The sequence below is a fragment of the Hibiscus syriacus genome, unplaced genomic scaffold (assembly GCF_006381635.1).
Source record: "Hibiscus syriacus cultivar Baekdansim isolate YM2019G1 unplaced genomic scaffold, ASM638163v2 tig00111812_pilon, whole genome shotgun sequence".
NCBI classification, from domain to species: Eukaryota; Viridiplantae; Streptophyta; class Magnoliopsida; order Malvales; family Malvaceae; genus Hibiscus; species Hibiscus syriacus.
The window spans coordinates 1,020,358-1,040,100 of record NW_024063187.1 but is presented as its reverse complement, the minus strand read 5'-3'; the positions used below and the strand labels follow the sequence as shown (position 1 = coordinate 1,040,100).

At 36.2% G+C, this 19,743-nt stretch overlaps 2 protein-coding genes and 1 pseudogene across 2 annotated transcripts; 1 reads left to right on the top strand and 2 right to left on the bottom strand.

Annotated features, from left to right (window-relative positions):
• The window catches only part of LOC120171129, a 29,545-nt pseudogene extending 27,200 nt beyond the window's left edge, over window positions 1–2,345 (top strand).
• Window positions 2,292–3,445, bottom strand: LOC120171112. Its single transcript, XM_039178903.1, has 2 exons — window positions 3,245–3,445; window positions 2,292–3,147 (listed from the first exon to the last, which is right to left on the bottom strand). Exons 1-2 carry the CDS (start codon window positions 3,250–3,252, stop codon window positions 2,559–2,561), a joined length of 597 nt encoding a protein of 198 aa, XP_039034834.1. The 5' UTR covers window positions 3,253–3,445; the 3' UTR covers window positions 2,292–2,558.
• An 8,313-nt stretch (window positions 3,446–11,758) lies between these two features.
• On the bottom strand, window positions 11,759–16,414 carry LOC120171128 (glutamate receptor 1.3-like). The gene is made up of 6 exons (XM_039178914.1): window positions 16,159–16,414; window positions 13,652–14,709; window positions 13,244–13,556; window positions 12,779–13,170; window positions 12,349–12,708; window positions 11,759–11,860 (listed from the first exon to the last, which is right to left on the bottom strand). The coding sequence occupies exons 1-6, from the start codon at window positions 16,412–16,414 to the stop codon at window positions 11,759–11,761; spliced, it is 2,481 nt and encodes an 826-aa protein (XP_039034845.1).
• Between the last annotated feature and the right edge of the window lie 3,329 nt (window positions 16,415–19,743).

Below are 19,743 nucleotides of genomic sequence, written 5' to 3'. Positions count from 1 at the left end.
TATAAGATCCTTAAAGAATATACGATTTAAAATGAACTAAATAAATATGACATATTTATGTGTACATAAAGATTAATTTACAATATTATGTCTCACTAAGTAAATACTTAACATGTGTTGGTTCCAAGCATAGGTAAAAGAAGAGACAAATCAAATAAGGAGTGCAGCAGTAGCAACGGATATCATCAATTAAGGTTGGCTCGTCAGTAACTATAGGACAACCTGGTTTGTTTTGGAAAAATTAGTTGGCATGTAATTAAAGTATGAAGAATGCTCTGAATTGTATTTAATTAGAACATTTTATAATATTTCAATTAATGTTTTGTTTTATATTAAAAATGTTATGTTTTAAGAAAATCTGGAAACAAAAATTTTACGGGTTTTTCTAAAGGGGAAATATTTTAAAAGTGATGTGACATTTGTATTTCGTGTACGGAAAAGTATACGGGATATGAGTGTTACAATCATCATAAACAACAGAGATGTTATTCTGGTACCCTTTAGGATGCCTGATGGTGATATTACTATCTTTATTAGTGACTGGTATACTAAGAGTCATAAGGTCTGCAAAACTTTTAGTTCTTTTCTTAATGCTTCTGGTATCTGTCAGCTAATTGTTTTTACTTTTTTCGTGAACTAAAAGATTTCTCTTGTGGAAAAAAGGGGATTAAGGAAAGATGTCGAGATAGGAGTCGGCCTTGGTGTTCCTGATGGCATCCTGATTAATGGATTCGGTCCATATCGATATTATCAGGCGCTTGTTAAAGATGGGATTGTTTACCAGATCATAAATGTCGAACCAGGTACACAAATACTTGATTTGCAGCCGTTCAGGTTCTTGGCACATTGTCTTGCTTAGAGGAATATATTTGTATTGTTAGTCCCCGATTATGTGTTCCATTTCTACATGCTTTCATGATGGATGATGGATGATGGATGATGTTCAATATATTAGACATCTGAACCGAATATCAGTTTATCTATAACCATTTTGAGGGCAGACTTGGATGTACCATGAAACAGGAAAAACATACTGCTTTAGGGTCCACAATGTCGGGATTTCTACTAGTTTGGATTTCCGAATCCAAGGCCATAACCTACTTCCCGTCGAGACTGAAGGATCGAACACAGTTCAGCAAAACTACTCGAACATGGATATTCATGTGGGACAATTGTTCTCATTCTTGGTTACCATGGATCAGAATGCCAGCAGTGCTTACTACATTGTAGCCAGTCCTCGATTTGTCAACTCATCTGACTCGGCCAAATTTAACGGAGTTTCTATCTTGCATTACTCCAACTCTCAGGGACCTGCTTCAGGTCCTCTTCCCGATCCTCCCAATGATTATGACACGTATTTCTCAATGAATCAAGCACGGTTGATAAGGTTGTAACGCATTTTGTATATGTTTATTTGAGATGCTATAAAAACTGTATGCTTTAGTCTTCCTGGTGCATTTGTAGGTGGAAAGTCTCTGCCGGTGCTGCACATCCGAACCCACAAGGATCGTTCAAGTATGGTGAAATTACTGTGACAGATGTGTATGTGATCCTCAATAGGCCTGCAGAGCATATAGATGGAAAACGTCATACGACTCTTAATGGTATTTCATACTTACCACTTTCAACACCTTTCAAGCTTGCTCAGCAGTTCAAGATCCCTGGGATGGTGTTTCACGCTCTACTTCCCTGTCCTGTGATCTTATAGAATAATTTTATACGTTCAAAATCTCATGTATGGACAACCACTTCTAACATTATACCTGGTTACAGGTCTTTCCTGGAGCCTGGACAGCAATTTAGTTTCTCTCGACAATGCAGGCATTTGGAATCTACGGGCACAGGATCTTGATTCATGGTATCTAGGCCAAGAAGCCTATGTAAGCGTCGTGAACCCCGAGGTCAACCAATCGGAGGCTCCATTACCGGAAAATTCTATATATTGTGGCATCCTATCTTCGTTACAGAAGTAAGATATCAAAACAATGCAGTTTAGTTTCTTCTGCAATTTCTTTTATTTTTCATTTTTATTGTTGTTAACATCTCTAATTTTCTATGTCCTGCAGGGATCAGGCTCAGATAGTTAATTTCTCTGGCGGGACATCAATTTCTAATTCGAGTAAAACAATATTCTTCATGTTAATCATAGTAGCCTTGATTGGACATTCATTCAGATAACCATGATTGGGGGAAAAATGAAGTAAGCTCCATGATTTGGTGAATCAGTCTGCTGCTCAAAATCTCTGGCACTGGCAAATGGTAGAACAGAGATCAATCAGATGGCCTTTGTTTGGTTGGGGAGAAAATTTATGGTCAGGAAAGCAGCATACGGTATTGTTGCCTAGAAAATCTTGTAGTATCATTTTTAGTGAACTTGTTTATCATCCAACACTGTAAGAACCGTTTTTTATGCCATTGAAATAGGTACATTGTAGAAGTTTTTATGAAGAGTAATTAACTGTAATGGAAATAGTACGTGTACTGAGAACTGAGAGTTCTCGGTTTTTGTTCACGATTGGTCTTATAGCGGCCACCATTCCCCCCCCCCCCCCATGATTTCAGTGCCAGAAAACATAAACAGCGGTGGAAATATAAACCAAGAGAGCCGAAGAAACCAGAATGACGAGCGTCGCCACCGCATGAACCGAAGATTTGCTCCCACACGACAACATCCCCAACCGGTTCTGTATCACGTTCACCATCGACAGCATCAGAAACAAGCACCCCACAACCGAACCGAAAGCCGAACCCATCATCCCAAACCTCAGAACTCTGAGGTTAATGTGGGCTCTGAATGCTTCATCCACATCTTTGCTGTTCAACAAGTTGATGGCAAGTTTGAGACCCTGAGCTACCAGGGACGAGAAAAGGAAGAAACTGAAGGAGACAACCTCGAAGACAAGGAGCTTTTTAGCGACCTCAATGTCGGCGTCGCATGGTGCTCGATTCTCCAGGCTGTGCTGACCCGGGGTGGTTAAAGAAAGGCCGACGAAAACGGCGATGGTGAAGAGGGAGTTAACGTTGACGAGACCGTCCAAGGCCGTGACGTGAACGCTTGTCGTTGATGATGATGAACTGGAGGGTGTTGAAGTCAATCTTCTGGGGTTACCGTCGTTGGAGTGATGGTCTTTCGTGTGCTGCTCCGATCTGGAAAACAGATGAATTCAGTGTCAATTATCTTAAAACAAAACAGAAAGTTCCCAGATTCCGATGAAAATGGAATGGGAATAAAAGGGAATTTTACTCATTCATTATTGTATCTTTGGAAATTGGGTCGTCGTGTTGTTTGAAGGGTTTCTGCTTCCTGGTACAGCGGAAGCCGATTGGCCATGGTTGGCCCAGGTTTCCCCATTTTTTTATTGCTTGGTGGAGCTTGTTTTCTGTTTGTTTAGGGAAGAAAATTGGGTGGGAAAAAGGCAGATTCTTTGCTTTCGATTTGCTTTTGGAATTGTAGAAAGAATGAAAGAAAGTCGGAAACTTCCACACCGGAAACCTATAACCCCTTATCGTTGTTGCTTCTGCAAGTAACGACTGTGTTGGTCAAATTCTAGTTTTGATCCTTTAATTATACTTAAATTAAATATTTAATCCTGTACCTTAGAGTTTGAAATAATTGATCATTTAACTTCTATAATATCGAAAAATCCAAAAATCTGATACTACAAAAATAAGATCAAATTAGGACCAAATTCCTAGTTGAAGCTTAATTGGCGGACTAAAACGAGAATTTGACCTTTAAAAAGACACGATTGGCAATTCTAATCAAGCTCTTGAAAGACGTACATATGCGTTACATCAGATGGACAAACAATTAATTGAAATCAAAGCATTTCCTTTCCCAATATTTTTTTTTGGATAAATGATGTAATCCATTATCCAATGAAAAGAGGCACCTGCTTCATCTAAACAACCAAACCAAGAAACCCACTCCCCCACAGCAAACAAACCAAAATTAAGGGGTTGATAGTTTACTTCAGAATGATTAAGTGTTGAATGATTTAAATACTGAATGATTAAACGCTGAATGATTCAAATGTTGAATGATTTAGAGACTCTGTATGAATTAGCTCTGAATGTGACATGTTATTTGATAATGGCTCTGAATCATTTAGAATATATATTGATGCTAAATCATTCAGCACTGTTTTGCTGAATCAGTTAGCATTGAATCATTCAGATGTGAGAAACAAACACGTTGAATGTTGAACGGTTCAACAACAGTCCCTAAGACTACAAATCAACCAAAATAAAACATAACATATACTCAGAGAAGTTATTCCAATCCCCAACCCAAACAGAATTTATGCTCCATATTCCCCGCGATCGATGTACCCAATAGCCTAAGCAGAACACCATCACGAATATCAATTATCAAATCCTCAGTCTCCCTCGAAACCCTTCCAAAAGCCCTTGCATTCCTCTCCCTCCAAACCCGATAAACATGAGCACTCCATCCAAGCCTAAACAAAATAGCACGAGGGGATTTCCCCCTTACCCTGGACAAAGCCCAAGCCAATTCTTAATTCTAGTTTCAAACCAGCCTATCCAAGTAGCAGAACTGCAAAAGCCCTCCTCCATATCACAATGGAATACTCACAAGAGAATAACAATGATAACCGTCGTTTTACTATCAAAATAATTCCTGACTTCTTAATAAATAAAAAGGAAAATGTAGTATAGAGAAGCAGGGTTAATCCACAGGGACTGTGGTGTTTCTGATTTAATAAAACTCTTTCTTGATTTTAAAAGAAGATAGAATTTCATATGAAGTTGAAAAGATATATTAAAATAAAATAAATAAATAAATAATATAATAATAAATATTAATAGTAATAAATATAAAATGGAGATTTTTAAATGTTGTCTTTAAAATAAAATATAAGAATTAAATAAAAGAAAAATAATTAAATACATAAATTAAAGAGATTGAGATAAAAAAAAACTTATTGTGAAAGTAGCCTCAGACTTCAGCTTTGTCTCAAATTCCTCGGATCATTGAAACAGATTTTTACTTCAAGATTCACGCCAGCTTACAAGAACAATTCTTCGTTGCCAACTCGGATTGTGTCATTTCAATAACAACTGATTTCGATCTTAGTTTCTTCTTAGCAAACAATTTTGATAAGTGTGTTATTGGGAAGTTGAATATGCTTCAATAAGCAAATCCTTCTTCAAACGTTAACCATAACAATATCCGGACCAATGTCGAAATCGTTTTGATTTGAAAAGTAAGCTCAGAAAACATAGAGAAAATCCGAAGCGATTTAAGTACCTTACAATTCTCACGTTTGGAATTGAGTCTTCGCTTTAGCCTTCGGCTTGAAAGAAAATTAGCTAAGCATAACCAAATTCATATTTAGCATAATAGAAAAGTATGCAAAAAAATAGAGAGAAAGCTAGAGAGAAAAAGGAGATTTTATTCTCAAATGAGAGAGATATGTTTCTAGGCTCACCCTTAGAGGGTATTTATAGCCTTCAAATTCCTAAAAACAAGCTAAAACATCTAAAATCCTAATTAAAACGCTTAAAACTATTTAAACTAAAATACCTAAAAAAATAATATAATATTCTAAATCTTAATTAAAACACTAAAACCTATTTCAACTAAAATACCTAAAAAAAAGATAAAATATAAAAATAATATCCTAAAACTTAATTAAAATACTAAAAAACTATTTAAACTAAAATACAAAGATAAAATATAATGTTTAAATATTATCCTAAACTTGAGTTTAATTCAAATCCGAATTCCAACCAGCTTTGATTCCGAAAATAAAAAAACTGCAGAATTGTGTCCTTTTTGTGTAATTTCCATAATCTTACGTCCTGTACAGAAAATGAATTAAAATAAACAAATAAGCCACAAAAATCAATGATTAAAGAGTAATTTAAAAATAAAATATTAACTAAAATAAGCACTTATCAAATTCCCCTCAATTATTCAATGCTTGTCCTCAAGCATTCCTCAATTAACATATCAAAATCATAAGTTGTCATCTTCAATTTCAATTTATTCCTCAAACTTCCAATCGAATTATGTCCATCACATTTGCCGAATTCAAGTTACAATCAAGCAAAGACATAACCAAGAAAATTTAAAGTAAGCAATGTATCCCAATTAATTGCCAAATTCAATGAAACATGACTCAATACCTCACAAAGATTCACACATATCCGCTCAAAGTGTTTGGGGTAAATGAAATCGCTCAAACCGAAACTAACCAAAATATTATCATAGGCTTGGAATCTAATCAAGTCTCCACTACGAAACATGAACATAATGCAATAATCAAGGGGTCTTTAAACAAGGTGTAACGGGGCTTAGGTTAGGGTAGGAAAAAGGCCGAAAAGAAAGGTTTAAAATATCGAAACAAAAGAACAAAATAATTAAGAACAATCCACGAATTAACATGAAGTGCAATGAAGAATAAAATAAGGAAAAAGAATATATGAAAGACAATTGAAGCGATCAATTTTTCCTTCCCTTTTTTAATTTTTTTTGAACAATGTTTTTTCTTCTTCTTTTTTGTTGTTGTTCGAAACAATGAACAACTTGTTTTTTTCGTTTTATTTTTCATGGAACAACAATGATACAAGATCTCAATTCTCGGCAATGGTGTGAAAAGAGAGGGAAAATAAAAAAGAAAGGATTCAGCTTAATTATGAGGTGTAAAACAAAGAAAGGGAAATAGGCTCAAATGTGATTCACTAGTGGATATATAAATGAGTAGGCTTTTTGAGAATAGTGGGTTTATCCTAGGTGCCCCTATCATATTAAAACATTACGTTCAACATGTAGTCTCGATATGCATTGTGATTAAAAGTTCTAGAATATCCTAATTAGTTCGGCACACACAAGTCAAACAATGAGAAAGAAAGAAAATGTATGCTCGTTAGGCTCAAATCTCACAAGAAAAGTTTATATGCATTGAGTCAAGTTCATCTCTATTGAAAAAACATGAAATATCAATACTTAACAAAAAATTCACCAGCTATATCAATCACCAATCATGCAAATTAAATTCGATCAAAAACATGGTCATAATCCAAAAACAAGCAAAAGTATAAAGAGAAATTCAAGACTAGCAACCAACGATCCCAACATATCAACATCAGAATAACTCAATTTCAAACAATTAAACAAGTCAAGGAAAAATTTAACACATGCTTATCCCCCCTTACTTATTTCATTTTGTCCCAAAACGTATATTGAATTTAAAATCAAAGAGAGGGAAAAGGAATACTCCCCAATCAAGTGGCGACCATAGCCATGGTCCTATCAGAATTTGAATTTGTTCAGAGAAAAATAAAATAAAATTAAGCATCTAATAAAATAAAATAAAATAAATAAAATGAAATGAAAATAAAACGAAATGGGTTACCTCCCATAAAGCTCTTTTGTTTAACGTCGTTAGCTCGACGACCTAATTCAGACTATAGGTTTCGAGAGAAATACTTCCTCCACTTCATACGATTTTTCCAACTAAGAACTCCCTTATAAGAAATTCTACGATCGTATAATTCTTTTATTATTTTCTTGTAGATTTTGGCTTTCTCATAGGCTTTTCTTCGGATCCTTTTTAGCTTTGAAAGCTTATTCAAAATAATTAGTGAAGTACCATTTTCTCCTAAAAAGACACTCTTTAAGTTTTTCGGTATTTGTTTCAGTTCTATGTCAGATGCCTGCAAAACAAAAGGTAAAATTTTAGTTTTAGAGGAAGGTAAAAATAAATCAGAATTGATTGCATGAATATTTTCAAACTCTCTTTCTTCCTCTTCGTGGAAAAGTTCATGATCTATGGAAAGATTAGATTCAATATATTCATCAATTGAAGGATTTATAACATCAACAAAATTCCATTGTCAAATTTCATTGTCAGTATGCCACTTCTAACTTCGATCTTTGTATGTGCGGTGCTTAGGAAAGGTCGGCCTAAGAGTACTTCAGAATAAGTATTCGACCTATCATGTTCTATGTCAATGACATAGAAATCTACAGGAAAAAATAATACATCGACCTTCACTAAGACATTTTCCATCATTCCCACTGGATAGATCACGGATCAATCAGCCAACTGTATGGTTACTCCCGTTTCCTTCAAAGGCTCGTTAGTGATCATTTTATAAATAGATAATGACATAACGTTAATTGAAGCTCCTAAGTCACACATTGTACGTTTAATTTTAAAATCGTCTATTTTGCAAGGTATTGCGAACATACCTTGATCATTCATCTTTGGTGGGAGTTTTCGTTGAAAAATTGCAGAGACATGTTCTCCCAAATTTACCCTTTCGTGCCCCATTAATTTCCACTTTGTAGTGCACAGTTCTTTTAAAAATTGAGCATACCTTGGTACTTGTCGAATTACTTCAAGAAGAGGTATGTTGACTTGAACTTTTTGGAACACCTCTAAGATCTTGTTTTCTTCAGCTCTTTTATCACACTTCATCAATCTTGATGGGAAGGGTAGTGGCGTGATTTCATGAGAAGATAGAGAAGGATGTGAGTCAGACGTACCTTGTATTTCTGGAGGTGGTGTTTCCTCTTGTTCTTCCTGATATGTGTCTTTTTCTGCTGGAACTTCGGGTGAGATAACTTTTCCACTTCTGAGTGTGATGGCACTAACATTCTCTCTCGGATTTAACTCCGTTTGAGAAGATAGTCTTCCTTGTGATTCAAATTTTCCCATAATTTGAGATAGTTGACTTACTTGGTTATCTAACTCTTGAAGATGTGTTTCGATTCGGCTTTGGAATTTTTCCTGTGATGCAATGAGCTTTTCTTGTGAAATTTCTAACCTTCCTATGAGTTCCTCCAATGATGAGTTTTACGTTTGCTGTTGAGGAGAGGCCTTGGTTGATAAGTTGATCTTTGATTTGCCGCATAGCTGAAGTTTGGATGACTCACCATCCTGGATTGTAAGCATTATTGTATGGGTTGTATTTTCTTTGAGGAGGACCTCGAAAGTTCCCTATGGCATTGATTTATGCATTGTCTCCTTCTTGTATCAGTGGGCAGTAATCCGTCGGATGATCTAGCTTTGTGTATATCCCACATGCTCTTGTTGCTCCAGATTTTCCTGCAACAAGTGAATTAACTTTTTTTCAGTTAATTTGTCTAACTTATTCTCAAGGGAAAAAGTACTTATCTCGTGAACCCGTCGGCTGGGTTCACTTGAAAACTATTGAGAGTTAGCTGCCATGGTTGAAATCAATTCCCTTGTTGTTGTTGGGTTCATGTTGACTAATTCTCCTCCACTGGCGGCATCCACCATTTTCATTTTCATTGGAAAAAGGCCTTCATAAAAGTATTGAAGTAACGTTTGCTCACTTAATCCGTGTTGTAGGCAACATGCGCAGAGTTTTTTAAATCGCTCTTATTAGTCATAAAAACTTTCTTCTCTATTTTGTTGAATAGAAAGAATGCTCTTTCATAACTCGCTTGCATTAGCCGCTGGAAAGAACTTGTCAAGAAAAATTTTGATTCATGTCAACCCATGAATTAACTGAATTTGGAGGTAAATAAAATAAACAATCTTTAGCCAAGTCGGCTAAAGAGAAAGGAAAAGCTCTCAATTTAATTTGATCTTTGGTAACTCCTTGTGGTTTCATTCTAGTGCAAACCATGTGGAATTCCAACAAGTGTTTGTACGGATCTTCAGTGGGAAAGCCGTGGAAGGTGGGAAGAAGATAAATGAGTCATGTCTTTAATTGAAACGGAGTCCCGTCTTTAATTGAAACGGAGTCCCGCCACTAAGAAAATTAATGCATAATGGCGTCTGAGTAACATGAGTTGTGGCTAGTTCTCGAATCGTTTGTTTTGCCATCTGTTTCTGATTTATGCTCTTGTTCTTCTTGTCTTTTTCTCTTTTCTCGAAGCGTTTGTGCGTAGATTCTTCGTGCTCGTGCTTTGATCTCCGGATCTAGATCTACTAATTCACCTGGGTTTCTTCTGCTCATAAATCAAAAACTAGAAAAATAAATCAGTACTTGCCGTTAGTCCCCGGCAACGACGCCAATTTGATAACCTTCGTTTTGCTATCAAAATAATTCCTGGCTTCTTAATAAATAAAAAAGAAAATGTAGTATAGAGAAGCAGAGTCGATCCACAGTGACTGTGGTGTTTCTGATTTAATAAAATTCTTTCTTGATTTTAGAAGAAGATAGAATTCCAGATGAAGTTGAAAAGATATATTAAAATAAATAAATAAATAAAATTAATATAATAATAAATAGTAATAGTAATAAATATAAAATGGGGATTTTTAAAAGTTGTCTTTAAAATAAAAGATAAGAATTAAATAAAAGAAAAATAAATAAATAAATAAATTAAAGAGAAACTTATTGTGAAAGCAGCCTCAGACTTCAGCTTTGTCTCAAATTCCTCGGATCATCGAAACAGATTTTTACTTCAAGATTCACATAAGCTTACAAGAACAATTCTTTGTTGCCAACTCGGATTGTGTCATTTCAATAACAACTGATTCTGATCTCAGTTTCCTCTTAGCAAACAATTTTGCTAAGTGTGTTATCGGGAAGTTGAATATGCTTCAATAAGCAAATTCTTCTTCAAACGTTAACCATAACAATATCCAGACCAATGTCGAAATCGTTTTGATTTAAAAAGTAAGCTCAGAAAACAGAGAGAAAATCCGAAGCGATTTAAGTACCTTACAATTCTTACGTTTGGAATTGAGCATTCGCTTTAACATTCGTCTTGAAAGAAAATTAGCTAAGCATAACCAAAGTCATACTTAGCATAATAGAAAAATATGAGAAAAATATAGAGAAAACTAGAGAGAAAAATAAGATTTTATTCTCAAATGAGTGAGATATGTTTCTAGGCTCACCCTCAGAGGGTATTTATAGCCTTCAAATTCTTAAAAACAAGCTAAAACATCTTATATCCTAATTAAAACGCTTAAAACTATTTAAACTAAAATACATAAAAATAATATAATATTCTAAATCCTAATTAAAACACTAAAACATATTTCAACTAAAATACCTAAAACAAAGATAAAATATAAAAATAATATTCTAAAACTTAATTAAAATACTGAAAACCTATCTAAACTAATACAAAGATAAAATATAATGTTTAAATATTATCCTAAATTTGAGTTTAATTCAAATCCAAAAATCCGAATTTCAGCCAACTTTGTTTCCGAAAATAAAAAAACTACAGAATTGTGTCCTTTTTGTGCAATTTCCAAAATCTTATGGCCTGTACAGAAAATGAATTAAAATAAACAAATAAAACATAAAATCAATGATTAAAGAATAATTTCAAGTAAAATATTAACTAAAATAATAATTTATCAAACAAATGATCCCTAAAATCTATCCCACTAGAACAAAGATAACAACCAGTACTCACCTCCATACCCCACCTTACCAATCTATCCTTAGTTGGTAAGCGTTCCTGAACAGCAAACCAGACTAGCATTGCTAACCGAGGAATATGAAACGGAAACCATACCATACCATTCTTACCCAAGGAACCTTCTCATACTGCATTCGAGTTGCACGCCAAACCTCAACTTTCCCAGACCCAATCCAACCACCAGAGCCAGTATCCACAAACTGACCAGCCAAACCCCGAAACTTCAACAGCTTCCTACAGTACCAGCTGCAAGCACTAGAAGACACAAAACCCATAAACGAACTACCCTTCAACATGTAAGTATCGACCCACCTAACCCAAAGAGAATCAACCTTAATAATCACCGCCCTAATGTGTTGAATCATGCTAGCCCTATTCCACAGCCAAATCCCTCAACCCAAGACCCCCTTCCGATTTAGGTCTACAAATACTGCCCAACCAATCCGCGCCCCATAACGCAGTCATATCGGAACCCTTCCAAAAGAATCTAGAGTAAAGTTAGGCCAATCTACGAATAACAGCCTTAGGCAGCACAAAATGCCTACCCAAAACCCCTGAATACTGTAAATAACACTCCGAATAAGTTGAAGATGACCAGCATTAGAGAGAAATTTATTCGCCCAACCCTTTAGCCCGATCCTCCATCTTCACTAATAGAGAGGCACAATCCTTAATTGTAAGCCTCATAGGAACCCCAAGTAAATGAGATTGCATAATTCTTTTTCATTGGTTAAGTAACATAATTTTACAGCAAATTATGGTTTAACATCTTAATGGACATCAGAAATTCAATATATATATATATATTAAAAATAACTGTGATCTCTTATCTAAAATGATTAATTTTACTTTACCTATACATGATACAGCCCATTCAAAGTTCACTGTGTGATTCAACAAGAAGGGAATTTCTTCAAAATAATCTATACAATGGAATGGAATAAAGTTGATGAAGTTCATACATTGCCCAACTCTGGGTATATTACATTGGCGTCTCTTCTGCTCTTGAAAATGATCATACAAATATACTGTTTCACAATCTCAGATCGTCCCCATTTCTTCAAAATATGAATGTTTTTATACAGCAAAGAAGCAAAGAACAAGAGAGAGGCTAAAGCCGTGAAGGTTCCACTGATAAGAAACAAGCCCCGAAAGTCTCCTACCGTCAGTGGGTTCACACTGCTCGAAGCATCGCCCGAATCAAAACTAGTGGTCGGGCTTTTGAACCACGCGTTCTCCAGCATTTGGAGCCGTCCATCCTGTCTTAGCTTTTCGATCTCCCTCGAGATGTCACTAGCCATGGCTGAGCCCTTGGGAAATGCCTGAAAATTTCACCTCAAAGTTAACACTCGGTCTGATAATTATGTGTACGATGAGTACTTGGTGACTTACAAAGCCGAAGCCATTGGTGTTGGGCATGACGGGGCCGATCATGGAATAACGTGATGGGTATTTTTCTAGGAAGATCTTGATGTATGGCATCTCGTCGATTATAGCCGAGACGCCGCCGTTTTTACTTCCTTCCGATAAAGCTTTCGCAAATTCCTCCGGGGAAGTAAGCCATACAGATGTCGAACTAGAGCTTTCGAAGTTTAGATTGCCGATGACTTCTTGGGTGACCGGACCTGTTCTGTGTCCTATGCTGCTCATCTTGGAGTTTAACTCGATATGTTGGACCGTCATCATTGATGTTAACGTGGCGGTGTAATTCGAACCTAATATGAACACCACGAACACCCATAAAAGAACGACAGATCTCGACAAGTTGCTTGATAATTTCTCCCCTGCATTCGCATTCATAACAGATAATCATTTTTCCTTCTTGGGAAAGTAACATGGAAGTCTGAGAATGCTTACAGTGAAAAAAAAGGAGGATGGAGAAGGAGAACCTAAACATCCTTTCCATCTGTCCGTTCGATTGCGGGGTTTGCTCGACGAACGAAGGGCGTTCGATCAGCCAAATAACCGAAGCTGTCAAGACATAAACTCCCACAATCGTAAGCCAGAGTCCTCCGGTGAGTGGTTTTAAGAAAATCCACAAGTTTCTGCTGTCCTTGGGGGTTTTCTGAACAACCATTCCCACCCCCATGTCCGTGTATGGCAAAGTAAAATCCACGTACAAAGATCTGTTTGCTGTAATCGTTATGTCCCCAACAACAGCATCATACTTCTGTATTGTTTATCCAACATGTAATAAAAGAAAAAGGTAACAAGTCAATATACATAAGTTTCACAAACGAACCAGATAACGTTTAAGAACCATACCTGGAGATATACTTGGTAGACAAGATCATCGTATGTCTCACCAATGTTCGGGTTGTTATATTCGAATGGTACAAACTGATATGGCATTTGGTACTTCAAACCGTCCATTGCTGCTCTGAAAACATCTATGCAGAAACCAGAGACAATCGTGGCATTGGTCTGAAGATCACGGTCCACTTTCAGCAATTGTGAGAACCCATTCGTTACAGGAACACCAATATTTAGGATATTACTGCTCATTCGCATCATTCGACCTTTGGGAATGGCTGAAGTCCCACCAGGCCAGATTATCGTTTCGAGGTTCCCGGGGGTCGAACTCGAAAACAGATGCCTTCGATGAGTGGATCCGTGTAATCCAATGGTGATTTCGCCCGAAGATGTCCAAAAGCCAACTCTTCTTTCCCTTTCACCCATCAAATTAACTATTTCAAAAGTAGTGCTTGAGCTTACCTTTCCATGAATGTAGTAGTCAAAATTCTTCATCATCCCTTGCATATCAAACTCCTTGTTACAGAGCTCTTTTGATTCTGTAGTTTTATAAGACCTGAAACCGATGAATCCCTGCATCGATTCAAACACCGATGAATCATTCAAATTTATTTTCAACTGGTTCATGGTCTTAGAAGTCACGATCCATGCATACCCTCGGCCGATCATTCCCAACCTTTTCGCTTGTTCGAAAAGACGAGATGCCAAGACGTGGGATACATGCACCACAAATAGCGATCTCCGCATCGCTCGTAGCCTATGAAGTTCTCCGATGATATCATCATCTTCAGATGAAGCAGACACTGCGGTTTTATACGCAACCTCAAACGTTGTCTCTTCAAAGAAATCACTCCAATTACCATTATCTTCGTGGATGAGGACAACGTCTTCCCATTCGTACAACTCTATGAAAGCAGCGACTGCTTTCGCTTCTGCAGATTCAAGTGGTGAAATAGAGATTAGTGGGACTTTGGGGTGATCTCCAAATTCGGCCAAATATCTTGCTTCCAATTTTGAATTTTGCGCAACGAGTATGACCCCGACTTTGTCATTTTCCCAGAGGTCGAAAGCTGGATTTTGATAATATACAGTATAAAGGTTAAAACTTCATTCAAAATTTTTAGCGTATGCATTAAGTTACAATGTTGGTCTAAGGACGAAAGTCCAACCCAATTACTTTTTTAGTCTATCAGATATTAGGATAGATTGCTTATTTTTCTATTCCGGTTATTGATTTTTTTTTTTAGAAAATTCACTGATATGTGTGCTTTTTTGTCATTAATAGTTAAGTTCTGTTAAAACTTAAAGAAGATGGCGACGTGACATGAATAATAATATTTTTAAACCCTAAAACTTATATATTTTATCTATTTGGTCATATTTTGAAAAAATTCAATAAATTTAATTTTTCATATTTAAAAATAATATCAGTTTGGTCCTTTTCGTATTTCTCTATGTTATTTATATTCTCTAAATTCAAATTTCAATAGAAATCGTCAGCAACCACCATTTCAGCCACCATTGATGGTTGTTACTAACAATCATTAAACCCCAAAATTTACAAATTACCCTTTTTCTTTGAACGTGGATTCAACATTCGTTTCACCGGAAAAATACTCTAAACTCCACAAAGCTAGTTTAGAACTCTTTAACTGCATGTTGTTTAATATTTAAATACAACTTTTAGATTGACGTAAGATCTCAATTATGGCTCCTCATTGGAACACTTCCATAGTTAAGATTTGTGAAACGACTCTACAAACCCTCTAAACATGAGGTAGGTTGGCTATTGAGCCCACTCTGGCTCAGCCGCACCACCCAGTGTGTGTCACTCGATAAGCAAGCTATTATGGTGAATGGTTGGCGCAATAGAGAGGCAAGGTGCAATTGCAGTAGATAAGATAAAACAAGGGTTTGGGCTCCCGATGGAATACAATTGAGTAAGGACCACAGTTCTCATCAGGAGATCGAACCAATGACCTATGGAAGCAGAGGGTACCTTGTCCCCATATATAGGAAATGCAAGTGTCCTGATGTCGAACCAAATCCGTAAACGACCTCACTTCTTCAAGTTATTTCCCCTTGATTTTGAGTACTTGGAGAAGCAGGTCAAGAATTGGTGAAGATATCAGGGAATAAACATAGGGAAAAAAGACAAGTGATACGGAGGAAGAAGAAAAAAGATAAAAACTTTGGAGTTTGACCTAAATATTCGATGACTAATTTATAAAGTATATAAGTTTTAGAGACTAAACTATTATTGTCTGGGGTTATGTCATTATCTCCATTGACATTTTAACTACCGATGATTAAAAATGAAAAAAAATGCCGTAGAGTATGAATTTCCTTCATAATCATATTATCTTTACCAATAAATAATAAGTTTTGTAGAAAATAATAGGTTTGACTAAATCATTCATATACTTGACAAAATCGTAAGTAAAAACACTTTTAAATCACTTAGCATATCATCGATTAAGTAATGGTGAGACGGTTCGAGGCAAAGAGAGGTTAATTACCGGCGGATAAAGCAAGGGAAGGGTCCCCTTTGGAGAGTTTGGTGTGGAGAGCTGATATCCTCATTTGGTATGAGCTGTTGAATCCCGAAATGGCCTTGGAAACGCAGCTGCGGATGATGTTCCCCTCCCTCGACCCCATATCGACGATTAACCCAACACCAACCGCCTCTCTAATAGCACCATTTTCGCCACTCCCTTCACCCAGGAGAGTCGAGCAGAAGGCAAATAAGAGCAACACTTGCTTCTCCATCTTCATCGTTGACTAACTGTTGCTCTTGTGCTTGGTACGTACACTGGTTTTTATTCAATATGTAATGGAATACATATATAGGTAATGTAAAAGTAAGAGGTTGACTTTGTAAATCTGACCAACCGCCTACAGCTTTGTCAGTGTGTGTTTTTCTACGGGTCGGTTCATCTTTGAGTATCTCGAAGACCCAATTGTACGAGTGGAAGTCTTATGAAGGGGGCAACCTCCATTGCCACGATGCTTCCTTTATTGTCTTCCTATCTAGAACTATAGACTCGGCCCTTTAATTAAACAACAAAATTCCCTCTCCCCTCTCTACACTTCACTCAGTTAATCTTGTCCAATTTTTTCTTAGGTGATTAAACAAACGAATCCTTTCTGGATTCATGATTATATAACATATTAAAGTTTCCATGGTAGAGAACAAAATCATCGATATGGTGTTCAAGAATCATTAATGGAGATCATTAGCTACAAAAGGACGAAGGAAATGAATAATCCACGATAAAAAAGAAAAAAGTTCAGAGTCAAAACTGACGGTTAATTTGAATAAAATGTATTAATGCACTTGACATTATATTATTGGTGAGGTATAGAAAAGGGACAGAGGATTTTTGTTCTCAATCTAGTGATATATAAAATATAAAAAAGGTTGCTTAATTTCTGAAAATTCTAAATTGTCTAAAAGTAATTATTTAATTAATTTTTATCGATTAATTTCATTTCTCCTCAATTTTTTGAATAAATTATGTCGCTAGTCTCTTTTATTTTTTATCTTACCGATTTTTGTTACCAATTTTTTTAATTGTGTTTGGTCCTTACATTATCGATTTAACTGATAATATGTTATCCTCAGTTAAACCATTAGCGGAAGTTTGACATGGGATTTAAAAAGAATAAAACACCACGTCAGAATAACAACTATTGTATTCATGTGGCATTTTCATATATTTGAATGTCATTGTTAATTCAAAACGTCACTTAACTTACCAGATTAAGTTAATTAACTCAACTTAATAACTTTAAAACAAATGAATAATTAATGGCGTTAAATGTTGTTTGATTCATTCAATAAACAAAATCAAAACAAAATAAACAAAATAACATCTGAAAAATAGAAGGATTTTAGGGTGGAAATCAAATGTGGGAGAAAGGATTAGGGTTCGTCTTAAGTAGTCTCTTTTGTCTAGGGTTTGTGTTTAGGGTTATCTGAAAAAAAGAAAGATTTGGGTTCGTTTGAATCATCTTATTGTTGTTTAAAAATGAAGGGATAGCAAAATGGTTGAACAATGACTTCAACAACCAGGGAACAACAAAATGGTGTATGGCAATTTCTGGATTCTTCTTTTGTTTTTTTAGGATTTTTATTCGTCTTTTGTTTTGATTTTTTTAAGGTTTCAAAATAAATTCGTTTTTTGGGTTCTGTTGCATTACAGATTTTTTATGCCTGTATGCGGGTGATTGGGATTTTGAAGAATTATTTGACAAGCAAGCTGTGCCAATTCCTTGAATTGGTAATTTTATACCATTTGCAGTAGTGACATTGATTTGAGAGAAGGTTTTAGATTAGCGAACACATTTTTTTATTAGTCATGTGATTAAAGGCAGCAGAATCGAGAGAAACCAAGCATTTGATTTATTTCGAGTATCTGATATCCCAGCAACGGAAAAAATAGAGAAAAAAAATAACACATGGAAGTGTGGACTTCATGGAGTCTTGAATCATCTTTTGAATAACTTCTGGTGTGAGAGACATTGCATTTGAATTTTCTGTTTTTGGAGTTGCTGGCATTTGATCACAACTAATAGTAACATAGGCTGGTTGATTTTGCTTATTCTTCAAAATTCTGCACTCCAAAATAACATGGCCAGATTTCTCACAATAGTTGCATGTATTTCGCTTCCGACAATGAGATTGCACATGTCTGAGTTCTTTGCAATAGTTTTTTTTTTGTAAAAGGGTGCTTTGTATTAAAATCAATGCAAAGTACACCACCTCATGAATCTCATTAAAAAACCTCATTAGCCCTAAATGAAGGAAAAAGAGTGAACCAAGATGTGAAAAAGAATAAAATCAAGGATACCACATAGCAACAAACAATTTGCAACCCAAACCACAGCAAAACTCACACAAACGCCCATACCTACTGAACATTACATAAGACCTTGACATTCATCGACACTCAACCCAACACACAATAAACAACCAAAACATCCCAAAAGACCTGATGGAAGAATAATCAACAAATAATCTCAAAGAACATGGCCCTGGACTTCACACAATCCCAGACAATCAAGCACCAACCTCAAAAACAAATCTCGTACAACCCCAAAATGACCGTGTCACTCCTTTTCAACTAACGCAACACACCTTTTCTTCAAATCAGAATCAGATAGCGAACTACCAGATAATTCAGAGGAATTTAGATTAGATTTCAACAATTTTAATATCTTCAAAGCTACATCTCTTTTATTTTTCTCAGCTTTCGAAAGAACTTTGTCTTGAATATCCAGTAGCGAGCCAAATTTCTTCTGTTTCCTATTAAACCTGTTGGTCAACACCTTCTCAGAACTCGAACTCTCAAGTAGCCTTAGATTGTCGGAATTAGACTTGGGCTTCCAAGGATCTGCATCTGAATTTGGGATCGAGCACCCAAAAATATTGGCCAAGGCCTTACTCGGCAGCCCATCGAAAGGCTCACTTAGCAAAACCACCGCCTTGCCTCCTAATGCAACACCCAAATCCTTGCCTTTCACGTGTGCCATATTATATTTTTCCAAAGCATTGTGATAGCCGCTCCACTGACACAGAGGAAAGTGCGCCCTAGCCTCATACCGCATTATCTTGGAATTAAAAAGACCCATGCTATTATTTAAACCCCTTTTCACTAACCCATCAATAGGCACAAACAGACAAACTTGCGCGTTGTCTTCTATGACAGCACACAACTCCACCTCAGCGCCTATGAGCCCACTACAAGCTGCCTCCAAAGTGTTAGAAGCATCACATCTCTAACACCGTAAAACATGTGTATCAACCCCATAACGCACTGCCTGGGGTACTGAATCTTGAGTCCATAACTCTTCATAACGAGGACCAACACCAGCTTCCTCCGTAATTGGACACCTCGATTCACCACCAACAGTCAAGCCATCGAGAAAATCTCGAAACTCTTCCTGACCAGTCTCCATATGTGTGTTAGCACGAAAAGATTAAGTAGTCATACCAGTACAAACCTCCAACTCGGGAGACTTTTCTAATGAGACCTCAACAATCTCCTCCACCATAGAAGCCGGAGAGGCAACATCCCAACCCAGCGAAGACTAATCTTCCC

Bases quoted from the DNA above. Each gene is read 5' to 3' on its own strand.
- LOC120171128 (XM_039178914.1), bottom strand. From the start codon at position 16,414: ATGAAGATGGAGAAGCAAGTGTTGCTCTTATTTGCCTTCTGCTCGACT. The intron at 13,557-13,651 runs GTATGGTTCTTA...TAAACAATACAG, and splicing joins TCTACCAAGTATATCTCCAG to AAGTATGATGCTGTTGTTGG. The intron at 11,861-12,348 runs GTATGAACTTCA...TTCTTTTGGAAG, and splicing joins TATACCCAGAGTTGGGCAAT to GGTTCCGATATGACTGCGTT.